General features: G+C 39.3%; 1 protein-coding gene across 1 annotated transcript in view; it reads left to right on the forward strand.

Annotated features, from left to right (window-relative positions):
• Positions 1–15,133, forward strand: part of LOC126161780 (CKLF-like MARVEL transmembrane domain-containing protein 8) — a 45,339-nt gene that overhangs the window by 16,560 nt on the left and 13,646 nt on the right. Inside the window, exons 3-4 of the mRNA XM_049917849.1 lie at positions 1,021–1,194; positions 9,095–9,193. Coding sequence (XP_049773806.1) covers positions 1,021–1,194; positions 9,095–9,193 — 273 coding nt within the window. The remainder of the gene's footprint in view (positions 1–1,020; positions 1,195–9,094; positions 9,194–15,133) is intronic.

Genomic DNA, 15,133 nt, shown 5'->3' on the forward strand with positions numbered 1-15,133 from the left:
CCAAGGATACCTGCATACTTGGGTTGATCCATTGTGCCTTCCAGAATGAATAGATCACCCAGGGAATGCCATAAAAACATTCCCCAGACCTTAACGTTCCCACTTCTGGCCTAGACCACTCTGAAGATTGTCGCAATCATACACGCCAATGGCCATCTGACCAGTAGTGCATAAACTGCGATTCATCCGAAAAGGCCACCTACTCCCACTCAGTGGATGTCTAGTAGCGGTACTGGTGTACAAATTGCAGCCTTCATCAATGACGAACAGCAGTCAGCATGTGTGCATGATTCAGGCGCACACTGCAGAAGCTCATATGCAGCAATTTTCACTGAATAATCGTTGAAGAGAGACGGTTGGTAGCCCCTTTGTTCATCTGGGCAGTCAGTTGCTCAACGGTTGCTCATCTATTTGCCTGTACACACTTCCATAACTGTTGTTAACATGTCATCTGTTGCCCGTGGTGCACCATAGTTGCCTTGGGGGCAGTTTTGGATAGCAACATTTTGCCGTGTCCGGTATACATTAAACATGGCAGCATGCAAACAGTTTACAAACTTAACTGTTTCAGAAAGGCTTCCACCCTTGACCTGAAAGCCAGTGATCCTGCCGTTATGGATGCCAGATAAATTCCTCCATTTCTGCATTATGTCTATGACACTGTTTTCTGCATCCTTGACACACTTCATGTACCCTCCAGTTAGTGCTGCCACCTGTTGTCGGAGAGTGGTTATTGCACATTGATGTTGGACATAGGCGGTGGTCACATTAATGTAACCAGACCATGTACATGAACATCTTACAGTTAATTCAAAAGCCAATCATGTAAATGGTCACCATATTATCCTGCTTACCGTGGACACTTTGATTCTGAACTGTTTCTTGCTGACATTTAGCTTGTTCTAGTTGTTAGGCAAGAAAGTGTGCTTCTATAAGTACAGTTCACTTCATATACTTAAGTAGTGTTAAGAGCCTGTTACAGTTTTAAAATTTGCTTTAACAAGTTATCTTCTTTTGCAGATTTTCAATCTGATTGGTTTCATATGCATCTCGGTATCTTACCAGTGGTGGCAGTCACGTGGTGGCTGGTTTAATACAGTCTCAATGACAGGATTCTGGTTCACGGGGATTATGCTGCTGTTTTACTTGTTTCACGTCATTGAGAAGTTCTACAAGGTTCCATGGCTAAAAATTGTAAGAACATGTATTAATCTCTTTTTGGTTGTTCAGTGTGTGTATTACTAAATTTGAAAAATGGTTTTAGCAAAATGTTCCAGATCACAAACTGCACTTCTCTTTACATTAATGTGTGAGAGTCTTATAATACAAGCATTCATACCCACATTGTACTGTGAAAATTATTGTAACTAAAATAACTGATAGGTGTTAGTTTGAGGCCCTCTTGGATAATTGTGTAACATAGGATGCTCTCTAGGAAATTAAGTCTCCATTGCCAATTGCAGAGCATCAAGTTTTTCAGTGACCTGATTTTATGCAGAAGTTGATAAGCAACTCTGACAATTGTCTATTTGAACTGATTCACTGATGATGCAGCTTGAAAAGTTTGACTTATGGGTAAAAATTTTTGTTCTTGTGTTTCATCAAATGCCCAGTAGCTATAAAATGTTTGGCCATAGCAGACTTACTGGCTTGGAGAAGGCGAATACGTCACTGATGTCCTACAGTGCGCTTCTGCAATGTGTGTGTCATTTGCCCTATATAAGATTGCCACTTTTGCATGGAATCCTGTAAGTACCTGCTGTAGATAAAACTTCGGTATCCGAAAACTTCACTTGGTGGTTGCCTGGTTGAAGAGCATGTTCGCTACAGCTGACTTTTCTATTTTTCCAAGTCGACAAAGACTTTTATGCTCTTTCAGTCGCGTGTTTACACTTCTTTTGGTAGTACCAATGTAAACTTTACCACAGGTACATGGAATTTTATACACACCACATGTCGACAGGGGAGGGCGTTTATCCTTCACAGATCGTAGTACTTGACTTATTTTCTTTGTTGGTTTAAAGATCGGTTTTATTGAAAAACTAGAGGGACTAACTCTGGCCCCTGAAGATATTCTTGTAAGTTTTGACATTGTGTCCTTATTCACAATGATTCCTGTTAACGAAGTTATGATTTTCGTAGTGGATATTTTTCCTGAAGATTTGACTGTTCTTTTCAGACATTGTCTTACATCAAGTCAGTTCCAGTGGGATAATGAATTTTATGAACAACTTGATGGAGTAGCAATGCGTAATCCATTAGGCCCTGCGATTGCCAATCTTTATATGGAGAAATTTGAACAATCAGCCCTAGACAAAGCTAATAACAAACCATCTCGTTGGTATTGATATGTAGAGGACACATTTGTGGTTTGGTCCCATGGCAGAAAGGCCTTGGACAATTTCTTTGATTATCTAAATAAAATTCACCCAAAAATACAGTTTACCATGGAAATAGAAAAGGATAACAGAATATCTTTCTTGGATGTCTTAGTTATGAGACGGTCTGATAGAAGCTTGGAATATAAAGTTTTTCGGAAGGCAACACATACGGACAGATATTTACATAAAAATTCTAATCATCATCCTCAACAAAAAAGAGGTGTCATAAAAAGTCTTGTCGATCGAGCAGAACAGATATGTACACCTGAACATTTGGATGCTGAAGTGAAATATCTGAAGCAGGCTTTTGAAAAAAACGGCTACTCAAGAAAAGAGATAAATAGAATTTTGCGTCCAAGGAACAGAAACCCAAAAGGTAAGAATGAACCACGACAGAAAAATACAGTAGTTTTCCCTTTTATTAAAAAAGTAACAGATTGGATTGGTAAGATTTTACGAAAACATGACATAAAACCGATCTTTAAACCAACAAAGAAAATAAGTCAAGTACTACGATCTGTGAAGGATAAACGCCCTCCCCTGTCGACATGTGGTGTGTATAAAATTCCATGTACCTGTGGTAAAGTTTACATTGGTACTACCAAAAGAAGTGTAAACTCGCGACTGAAAGAGCATAAAAGTCTTTGTCGACTTGGAAAAATAGAAAAGTCAGCTGTAGCGAACATGCTCTTCAACCAGGCAACCACCAAGTGAAGTTTTCGGATACCGAAGTTTTATCTACAACGTTAAATTACTATCCACGGCTATATAGAGAAGCTATCGAAATTTATAAACATCACGATAATTTTAATAGGAAAGAGGAGGCTATGAAACTTAGCGATATATGGACAGTGGCTCTACAAAATTGCTAACAATTTTTATCTTTGACAAGGTGGTAATCGATAGTCAACGTTATCTTTGCTATGGATTATCACTGCTCATCACGTGTCACCTGAACCACGCCCCCCCTTTCTCACAATATATAAGTCACTCTCAGACACCCGACCAGTCAGTCGGCAAGACTCAGCGGAGCAGCGCCTCTGAGGAAGTCCAGCGCAGTCCTGGACGAAACGTAAGGAGCAGAAAAGTTCTTGGACCATGACCTCACATCCTGGAAAGTACATAAACAGCCTAAATGAAGTGTGTTGAGGAGAGAGTGTGCTTGACCATTGCTGCAATGAGTCACAAACCTGTTAACAGTGAGATGTAGTGAATCCATATTTGTAAAAAGAAAAGACATTGAAACTCATAAACTTGTTGCTTTCCAGCTTAAGCAACTGAAATGTGCCGATAAAATGTATGTGGACACTTACCTACAATGGGTTTAAGTAAAGGTGCCAAATACTCGGCCAAATCATAGCTGGCTGCTCCTGTATCGTTCAGTGTAGCACGTAAAGGCACACCTTTGTGGATCTTGGGCAGTCCATGCAGTCTAGGTGGAACTAATTTTTTGGTTTCAGCCTCTTACTGACCTCCTTTGGCAGGAAACTGTTAGATGAAAGTTCTGCTTTTCGCATCACACGGTAGGATCATTATCGGTCTTGTGATAAGCTGATTCACACAATAAAACATTGATCTTGATATGCCTCCTGCTGACGAGTACAATACAATTACCTTGCTCCAGCTCGCCTACTGCCGTAACCACATCTGCTCTTGAGTTTTGGAGGGTTGTCTTCCCCATAGGCCTCGTCAAAATACAGCAAGACTCCAGACAAATTTCCTCTGTTGCGTCTGTTGCAAGATGGTGCACAGTCTCTTCGATGGTACTGATAAATTCCTTTAGTGAGGTGACATAAGTTAAGGAGCAGTATTAAAACTGCATGCAAACATAGACATGGTAGCTTCATCTACAGATTTCCCCATCAAGTTGATAATTGATTGTTGAATAGAAACATCTTGTTGCACCCATGTTGAAAATGTCAGTCTGTCTTTGTAGTCTGCCTCGTTGTGGCATTTGTGTGAATCCAGACCACTTTGGCGCATGACGAAAAAATCTTTAGATGACTTTAATACTTAAAATTGTTCTAAATGACTAATGATTCTTTCTCTTTTTCTGCATCCTAATTACTGTCATCAGAAAGCTGATGCTACTATGTGGAGTGACAAATCAGTACTGTATACAAATTAGCAAGTCATTCATATACTAATGTTACCATGTTTATTTGGTTAAATTGAATTATGGCTAATTAGACTACTTTTTTAATGAAAACTAATATTAAGATACTAACTGTGGCTGATGCTCTTTCAGAACTATTGATTTATGACTTTACAAGAGAGTTGATGTGGTAAGATGCTGAAATTGTTGAAGGTTTACGGTTTAATCCCAGACCAGCATTCCTGATTAATATCCATCGTTTCCCTAATCACATCAGATGAAAGTTGGGAAGTGTTCATGGGCAAAGTAATGGGGATTCCTTCCTTGATCCTTATTGGCTCCAAGTAAGTACTCCATTTCTAATAACCTTGGTACTTTCAAAACTTCGTACTGATCCTCTCCTTTGTAGCCCATTCACCAGTTTAATAGATAATGTCTTCAGTAATAAAGCATGTGTATGGGAAAGGAAGCACTTGACATGTGTGAGACTCTTTGGTTATCAAATGCAGATAGTGGAAGCTAAAACTAAAATAAGTAATTTTACTGTTGAAGAAATTGTGAAGTAATGGCTACCTTGTTGAAATAGTAAATAATTAAGTTTGTAGAAGATTACTTGCAAACAGTTTAGCTTTTTGTTATCATAAGCATTTAAATATGTAAATGAAAACTTCCATCTCTCATTTCACCTAGTAAAATTTTCCTGCATGCTTCTGCAGTGTGGTATTTGGGGCAGATATTGACCAATTAATCGAAAAATGCAAGCTGTTTTTTTTTTTTTTTTTTTTTTTTTTTTTTTTTTTTTTTTTTTTTTTTTTTTTTTTTTGGGGGGGGGGGTGGTTGTTGAACCTCAGACTAGCCTTCTTTCACATGAAGGTTATTAGAAATTCCATGCAAGATAGGAAACCTCATCCCCATTTGTTGAGTGTTGACTGAAAGGAAATGCAAAAATGAATTTCTCAGCTGTATTGGTAATTTTAAAATAAAAGATTCTAACTGATTTAATCTCACTTTATAACTATGTGAGGTATATGCTCAAAACATTAGTCAGTGAAAGCTACAGAATTCTTCTGGAACAACTGTATGAAGAAATACATGTAGTACTTAAAAAATGAGTACAAAATAGTTTTCAGTGCTGTATGGAGACCATTTTCAGAAACAGTGAACATGTTTTTCAAATGCTGCCAAAACTAGACCAGTACATTGCATAGTCAAATACATGAAACAGTTCTAATTTTTGGGTTGTACATTGGAAAGTTTTCGAATGTCAAAGCAGAAACAGCCTTGTCTTTTTTCTTACCTATCTTAGATCACAAAATTAAAATTCTGGTTAGCCACTTTCTTCTGCCCTTTGGATGAGGACTAGACTAGACAAATGTTTCTTCTTTTATTAGTTAAATCAAAAAGTTCAAATTTCATAGATTGGCTAACAAAAGAGTTAACAGCACTCCTTGTGGCAACCAGTGTTAATCCTACTGCTGTTTCCACGATGGTCAGGACATTAAGGAGCCTAACGTGTTTAAAATTGGGCTCGTCAGTTCCCAATATGGTTAAGTCTGGAGACACCAACTGATCCTGATAATTTCTGTTTTTTATGCAGTAGAATTATCATCATCATCATCATCATCATCATCATCATCATCATCTTACAGTAGAATTTCATTCTTTTGGTGCTTAGCACACATGTTTATAACCATCACAGCTATAGTCTTCAAAGTCCAAAAAAGATGAATGCACAATATGACAGTACAAGCAGAGAATGTGCTAATGAAGGAACATATGAAGCAGTTTGGTGTGCGATGTAGACTAATAATAGTGCAGTTAGATGGCCATTCAGTTTCTGATATGTTATACTGAAAAGATAATACAAATGTTGGTGCTTTTGGAACTTCAAGGTAGTGGTAAAGTGTCACAATATTGTGGATGAGATTTCGGGATTGCAGCCAGATCATGTTGACTTCTTGCCATGATATTTCGGCTGGCAATCGTCCAGCCATCTTCAGGTGAGTGTCCGTCACTGGAGACTGCAGGTTCCCAGAGTCAATTTAGAGCAAAAAATTGGCACAAAAACGCGTGCACATTGGCCTCCATCACAGGAGTGCCCTCTATGGCAATCCGCGCCCTCTGGAGCTACTGTTCTATCTGCGGCGCACAGGCACATGAGCTTGGTGAAAACTACATGTCCACCCTCTGTCGGAATGCACGCACGAATCGCTAAAAATTGACGTCAGATGTCGCCAAACGTGTCATTATGAATAAATTGTCTTCTCTGAGAGGAAATTACAGAGATCACCGGGTCCCAAGTCTTGTCCAGTTGAAAACCGCCATCACGATTTATAAGATTTTGCACTAGGCGTATCTCCACAGATTATTCAATTACTGAATTCCATAAAGTTTTCGCAGAGGCCAAGATTTTTGTGGCAGAAAAATCCATAGCGTATCCTGTAGTAATACAATGCTCAGCTACTGCCGACTTACTGGGCTGCGAAAGGCGAATGTGGTGTTCGTGTTCAACACACCTTTCATGTACTGTGCATGTCGTCTGACTGATGTAAGCTTTGCCACACTGGCAAGGAATTTTATAGATCCCGGCTTTCCGCAGACCCAGATCGTTCTTTACTGAACCGAGAAGGGCACTAATCTTTGCTGGTGGCCGGAAGATTATTTTAACTTTGTTTCCTTAGAATCCTGCCTATTTTAGATGAAAGGTTGCCAACGTATGGAAGGAACACCCTGGACTTGAATAGCTCCTTATCTTCTTGATTTTGTAGGTGGTCACGTTTCCTCCTTCTTAGCACTGTTCTAATCTTATATGGAGAGTAACCATTTCCTCTGAACACCCGACTCTAAATGTTCCAGCTCCTTTGTAAGGCTGTCTCCATCAGAAACAACATGAGCCCGGAGCACCAACGTTCTTAGGACGCTGGTAGTTCGTGCAGGATGATAACTCGACGCTAGCAAGTAAAGGTCCGTATGTGTTGGCTTACGGTAGACAGAATGCCCTAATGACCAATCCACTCTTAGTAACCAAGACATCAAAAAATGGCAAGCAACCATCCTTCTCTATTTCCATCGTAAACTGGGTGTTCTTGTGGATTGCATTCAAATGTTGCAAGAACCATGACAGTTCTTCTTCACAATGGGGCCACACTATGAAAGTGTCATCTACATATCGCCAGAAAACTTTCAGTTTCAGTTCTGCTGAGTCTAGCGCCCCTTCCTCAAAGTCTTCCATAAAAAAGTTTGCTACCAAAAGCGAGACAGGCCTGCCCATTGCAACACCGTCAGTCTGCTCAAAATTTTCATTGTTAAATAAAAAGTAGGTTGAGTCCTTTCCTCAACCTATTTTTTTATTTAACAACGAATATTTTGATCTCTTTAATTTCTTCTGAGAGAAGACAATTTATTCATAATGACATGTCTGGCGATATCTGACGTCTGTTTAGCGTCTGTAGTTTTCACCAAGCGTATGCGCCTGTGCACCAAAGATAGAACAGTAGCTCCAGAGGGCACGGATTTTGATAGAGGACACTCCTGTGACGGAGGCCAATGCGCATGCGTTTTCGTGCCAATTTTTTGCTCTAAGTTGACTCTGGTAACTTGCAGTCTCCAGTGACACACTCCCCTGAAGATGGCTGGATAAGTGCCAGCCGAAATATTATGGCAAGAAGTCAACACGATCCGGCTGCAATCCCGAAATCTCATCGAACATTCAATACGCCTGGAAAACTTAAAGAATCATATCATAATATTCTCAGCAAATAAGGAAACTGGCACTGATCCTATAATTTTATTCTGTTAAGACATATGACTTTTTATGAAAGTCACCCAAGAACAGTTAACTGAAATTACTGAGGAGGTCCTTATGTGTAAGCTGTGCCCATCTTTTTACAGCAACTGAATTTGGGGAAGAAGCACATTACGTGAAACAAAAATCTGCATCTCAAGCGTTATTTTATCCGCAGAATAAATCATTTATGTAAATGTAAATCTACTGAGCACTCAGGTGAAGTTGCAAAACAAACAAACAGAGCTTTTTTTCCTAAAGGTCACTGAAAAAATTACAAGAACAGAATGTCAATGAAAACACTGCAAAAATGAGATGCCAGTGAATACATTGTAGAAATGAAATTCACTAAAACGTTGCACCATTTGTTTAGGAATTTATTACATAATATTCTAGTGAACCCTGCTATAATTGCATTAAAACACACAGTTTGTGAGCAACAAAAAGTTGTCTTTAGACGAACGTGTTTTGGGTTTTCTTGCAGTTTTATCAGCATCAAAAAGTTTGTCCATATTTCAATTAAAACTTTACTTGTTGCTGCCATTGTGCACAGAAATCACTGATGTTTACTGTTCCTTTTGAAACCTGTAGAAAAATAATTATCAACAGTTTACCTATCATTATAATTATAGTTGGGCATTTAATGAGAATTAAACTGAAAAGAGGAGAACTGTGATTTATATCTATCGTAGAAACTCAGTTTTTTTAACTAAATCAATGTGTTGCTTTCTTATGTTACGGCAGTGGATTATCCAGTAGAGGATTAAACTAAGATTGTGATTAGAATTAAGTGTTCCCATGTGAAAGCTTTTACATGTGGTGTTTTCTGCACAGGAATTTGTATTCTGTGCTGTGTGGACTTTCTTTTACTTAATTGCTGCTTCTCTGGCTGCTGACTATGGGAGGCATGATGAAGCATATGGTGCAGCTGCAGTAAGTATAATATTCAGTCTTGAATTATTTAGATGTAAATGAATATAGTTAAATTTGAACTTGTGTCAAACTTTTTTCTCCAACTGTTTCACCAATCGTTTCCCAAAAAGTAACTTTCATGTGTTAAGACTGAGAGATTGACATCATAACAGACTGCTAAGTTGCTTGTCAGGATTATACAAAACTCCAAATAAATAGAACTGTTGGCTGCAAACAGTTATGTCAAGTTTAGTCACAACCTTCAACCAGATTGACAGCCACATTAGCAAAAAGGTATGTTATGTTTATCCAGCAATCCTTTCCTCCTCTCTCCTTGGTGAATTATAGACTATATATGGAACTCTGGCTGTAGCCAATCTATTGTGCATTGCCGTATTCCTCTTTTAGTGCAGGAAATGCACTTGTGATGTTTGTTGACAGCTCTCTGTGTAAATCATAGAGTATGTATCTTTCTTTTTGGGGTGCTGGGACTCTTCTAAAGCTCCTTCTACAAGGTGGCCCATGTTGTGGCTGGGTGGTGTCCACGAAGAGCATCTGGTAGAAGTCGTGACATGTGGGAAGATAATATGCAAGGAAACTGGTTAAAGTGTTCCAAGCAGATGGTTCTGAGATGTCAAGAGTCTCATCAGATAGGCACAGTAATCCTGATGTTAACTTAAGTATCTCTGCCATTGGGCATTGCAACAGATGCAGGTGGGCTGGTGTGATATTGCTATTGAAGAGAGTGTACAACTGCCATGGAGGGTGCATGCAGTGCGTGGTATGGGCAGACCCATTGACAGAAATGTTTACCTACCCATGGCAGTGAGCCAGGTGGGTCAGTTTTAATGCTGAGTTCAACCACGGTGAACATCACCTATTACAGTGTGCTGTTTGTGTGCTCAGTCGTCAGCTGACTGTGCCTGCTATGTGGTATTGACCCCTGTGCACTTACCTGCATTATTTTTGGAATTTCTGCTTCCCTGTAGATTAGACTCGGACAGAGAGTTTTCATTTCCTCTTGCAGGGTTCTGTTTCCCGGCGTGTTGTTGAGTCCCTGTTGACCTGTTCTGTACCTTGTGCTAACAGTGTTGTTTAGCCGTGTTGTTACGCCTGTGCAGGTACTAAATTCACTATTACAACTATTGGCTACACTACGGGTGGAGAGAGAGCGGATCAGGGGTAGGGCAGTATTGCCCACAATATAAACTTTGTTGGCTCCGTGGTCTAGGGAAGCATCATAGACTATATTATGAATGGGAAAGTAGGGCATAGAGTGGCTTATTGTGAACAATTACACTATAAGATCGTTCTCGTCAGAATCGTCCACAAACAATGACAACAGTACACACGTCTGCGTCACGAGCACAAGGTGAAGAGATTGTGAATGTGAGGTTACTGAACGTGTAATTCAGTATTTAAAGGGAGCTGAAAATATAATAATCGTGTCTAATTTGAGCATTATACTAGGGAAAGGAATAGAAGACAGTAGTGGGAGATTATGGGCTCTATAGCAGGACTGAGTGAGAAGGAAGTATAATAGAATTTTGCAATAAATTTCAACTACCAGTAGTGAATGCAGCATTAAAAAATTGCATGAGGAAGACATGTACCTTGAAAAGGTTCAGAGACAAGGGAGGATTCAGCTGTATTAAATTGAAGTCGGAAGATCTTAAAATCAGATATTGGATTGTGACGTGTGCCGAGGAGCAGATACAGACACAGATGACAATTTAGAAATGATGAAGAGTAGACTAAAGCTAAAGAGAATTGCCCAAAGAATCTGTGTGAAAGAACTGGGATACTGAAGTACTGAGGAATCGTAAGATGAGATTGAAGTTTTCAAAGGCTATTAATACAGTGATAATGAATACCATAGTAGGCAATTCAGTTGAAGGGAATGGACAGCTCAAGAAAAATGCCAAAACTGAAGTTGGAGTGCCAACCATTGGTACAAGGAGTATAACTGTGAAGAAATCTTGGTTAATAGAAATACTTCAGTTGATAGAGGAAAGAAGTAAAAAACTGTAGCGGATCAGATAGGCATAATGCAGTTAGGAATGAAATGGATTGGTAGTGCAGGGAAGCCAGAGTAAAGTGATAGCAGAGAAAATGTAAAGAAATAAAGAAGGAAATGGTTGTCGGAAGGACTTATTTGGCATACAGAAAACTCAAAACAATCTTTGATGAAATGAAAAGCAAAAGCATCAACTTTGAGTGTAAAGAGAATTCCACTTTCCAACACAGAGGATAGTCAGTAGGCAGAAAGACTACACTGAAGACCACGAAGAAGAAGAAGAAGAAGAAGAAGAAGAAGAAGAAGAAGAAGAAGAAGAAGAAAGGTCCTTTGGAACTTCTGAAATCATGGGGAAGTGGGAACTATATGACTACTAAAGTTGGTCTGTAGAATCTTAGTATTGCGGAGGTATGCTGTCAGTTTTTTGGAAAAACATCATCCACACAATCCCAAGATAGCAAAGGCAGATAAGGGCAAACACTATTGCATATCTGGCATAACTGTTTGCACGTTCAAGTTGCTGTTGAATATAATATACAGACAAATTAAAAAGAAAACTGAGAATCTATTAGTTGTTGACCACTTTGGCTTTGGCAAAAGTAAAGTCACCAGAGAGGCAGTTCTGACGTTGCACTCCATAATGGAAACTAGACTTGAGAAAAATCAAGGCACATTCATAGCATTTATCAACATAAAAAAGGATTCAACAATGTAAAGAACAAAAGTTTAGAAACTCTCAGAAAAGCAGGTGTAAGCTGTAGGGAAAGATGGGTGATATTGAAAAGAGGGAACAGTAAGAATGGAAGACCAAGAATGTAGTGCTAGGATTAGAAAATGTGAGAGACAGTAGTATTTCGCCCCCTTATGTTCACTCTCTGCATTGAAGTAGCAGTGGCAGAAATAAAAGAACTGTACAGGAGTGCATTTAAAATTCAGGGTGAAAGAATAGCAATGATAAGATTTGCTGATGCCAATGTTATCTTCAGGGAAAGCGAGGTAAAACTGCAGGATCTGTTGAAAGGAAATGACAGTCTAATGAGCATGCACTATTGATTGAGAATAAGTCACAGAAAGAAAAGTAATGTGGAACAGCAGAAATGAGTTGTGGTTGCTGGGTCTTCAGGCTGAAGACACAGTAAACAGATTCACAAGGTTGCAGTAGTTATTTGAACTACTGCAATCTTGTGAATCTGTTTACTGTGTTTCTCTTAGTCCCGCCTCTAAGATTTTTACCTCCCCCCCCCCCCCCCCCCCCCCCCCCCCCCACACACACACCTCCATTATTAAGTTGATGCCTCAGAATGCATCCTGTCAATTGATACCTTATTCTAGTCCAGTTGTGCCACAAATTTCTTTTCTCCCCAATCTATTTAGTACTTTCTTATTAGTTATGTGATCTATTCAACTATTCTACAGCACTCTTCTATAGTACCACATTTCAAAAGCTTCTATTCTCTTCTTGTGTAAACTGGTTTCACTTCCATGCATGGCTACACTTCAGACAATTACCTTCAGAAAAGACTTCCTAACACGTGCATCTATATTTGATGGTAACAAATTTCTCTTTTTCAAAAACGCTGTTCTTGCCATTGCCAGTCTACATTTTGTATCATTTCAACTGCAGCCATCATCAGTTATTCTGCTGTGCAAATAGCAAAACCTATCTACTACTTTCCTAATCTAATTTCCTCATTATCACCCAATTTAATTAGCTGTATTCCATTACCCTGTTTTGCTTCTGTTGATGTTCATCTTGTACCCTTTCAACACACTGTCCATTCCATTCAACTGTTCATCCAAGACCTTTGCTGTCTCTGACGGTATTAAAATGTTGTCAACAAACCTCCAAGTTTTTATTTCTTCTTCCTGGACTTTAATTCCTACTCTAATTTTTTTCCTTTGGTTTCCTGTACTGCTTGCTGAGTTTAAAAATTGGATAACATTGGGGGTAGGCTACAATACTGTCTAACTCCCTTCTCAACCACTTCTTTCCTTTCATGCCATTTGACTCTTGTAACTGCCCTCTTCTTTCTGCAGAAATTGTAAATAGTGTTTCACTCCCTGTATTTTACCCCTGCTACCTTCAGTATTTCATAGTATTTCAGTCAACATTGTCAAAAGCTTTCTGTAAGTCTACAAATTCTATAAATGACTTTCCTTATCCTCTCTAGTAAGAGAATTTCTGGGATCTGTATTGCCTCATGTGTTCCCACATTTCTCCGGAATCCAAACTGATCTTCCCCAGAGTCGGCTTTTACCAAATTTTCTATTCTTCTTCTGTAAAGAGTTCGTGTTAGTATTTTGCAATCTTGGCTTTTTAAAATGATAGATCAGGTAATATTCACACCTGACAGCACTTGCTTTCTTTGGAATTGGAATTATCATGAGGTTAACCATAAAATTACAAAATGGGATTATGAAGGAGACAGTGAAGGAATTTACCTTGGTTAGGTTAATGGATGTTGCCTTGCCACAGATCAGCTCCAAAGGGCCTCCAACTGCCTCTGACATAAGCACTGGCTCTGGTGCCACTTCATATAATTTGTGTAATAGATTTTAAACCCCCCCCTCCCCAATGAACCTTGGACCTTGCCATTGGTGGGGAGGCTTGCGTGCCTCAACGATACAGATAGCCGTACCGTAGGTGCAACCACAACGGAGGGATATCTATTGAGAGGCCAGACAAACGTGTGGTTCCTGAAGAGGGGCAACAGCCTTTTCAGTAGTTGCAGGGGCAACAGTCTGGATGATTGACTGATCTGGCCTTGTAACACTAACCAAAACGGCCTTGCTGTGCTGGTACTGTGAACGGCTGAAAGCAAGGGGAAACTACAGCTGTAATTTTTCCCGAAGGCATGCAGCATTTCTGTATGGTCAAATGATGATGGCATCCTCTTGGGTAAAATATTCCGGAGGTAAAATAGTCCCCCATTCGGATCTCCGGGTGGGGACTACTCAGGAGGACATTATCAGGAGAAAGAAAACTGGCGTTCTACGGATCGGAGCGTGGAATGTCAGATCCCGTAATCGGGCATGTAGGTTAGAAAATTTAAAAAGGGAAATGGATAGGTTAAAGTTAGATATAGTGTGAAGTAGTGAAGTTCAGTGGCAAGAGGAACAAGACATTTGGTCAGGTGAATACAGGGTTATAAATACAAAATCAAATAGGGGTAAGGCAGGAGTAGGTTTAATAATGACTAAAAAAAATAGGAGTACGGGTAAGCTACTACAAACAGCACAGTGAACGCATTATTGTGGCCAAGATACACCTATTACAGTAGTACAAGTTTATATGCCAACTAGCTCTGCAGATGATGAAGAAATTGATGAAATGTATGATGAGAAAAGAAATTATTCAGGTAGTGAAGGGAGACGAAAATTTAATAGTCATGGGTGACTGGAATTCGAGAGTAGGAAAAGGGAGAGAAGGAAACATAGTAGGTGAATATGGATTGGGGCTAAGAAATGAAAGAGGAAGCCGCCTGGTAGAATTTTGCACAGAGCACAACTTAATCATAGCTAACACTTGGTTCAAGAATCATAAAAGAAGGTCGTATACATGGAAGAATCCTGGAGATAGTAGAAGGTATCAGATAGATTATATAATAGTAAGACAGAGATTTAGGATCCAGGTTTTAAATTGTAAGACATTTCCAGGGTTTCCAGGGGCAGATGTGGACTCTGACCACAATCTATTGGTTATGAACTGTAGATTAAAACTGAAGAAACTGCAAAAAGGTGGGAATTTGAGGAGATGAGACCTGGATAAACTGAAAGAACCAGAGGTTATAGAGTGTTTCAGGGGGAGAATTAGGGAACAATTGGCAAGAAGGGGGGGAAAGAATCATCATCTGAGGATAAGAAGAAACTGCACACAATCATCGGCAAAGGAGATTATGCTGGTGATAAACTTTACAACTGTGATGAAATCGTGTTGAATTACA

The sequence above is a fragment of the Schistocerca cancellata genome, chromosome 2, assembly GCF_023864275.1.
Source record: "Schistocerca cancellata isolate TAMUIC-IGC-003103 chromosome 2, iqSchCanc2.1, whole genome shotgun sequence".
NCBI classification, from domain to species: domain Eukaryota; kingdom Metazoa; phylum Arthropoda; class Insecta; order Orthoptera; family Acrididae; genus Schistocerca; species Schistocerca cancellata.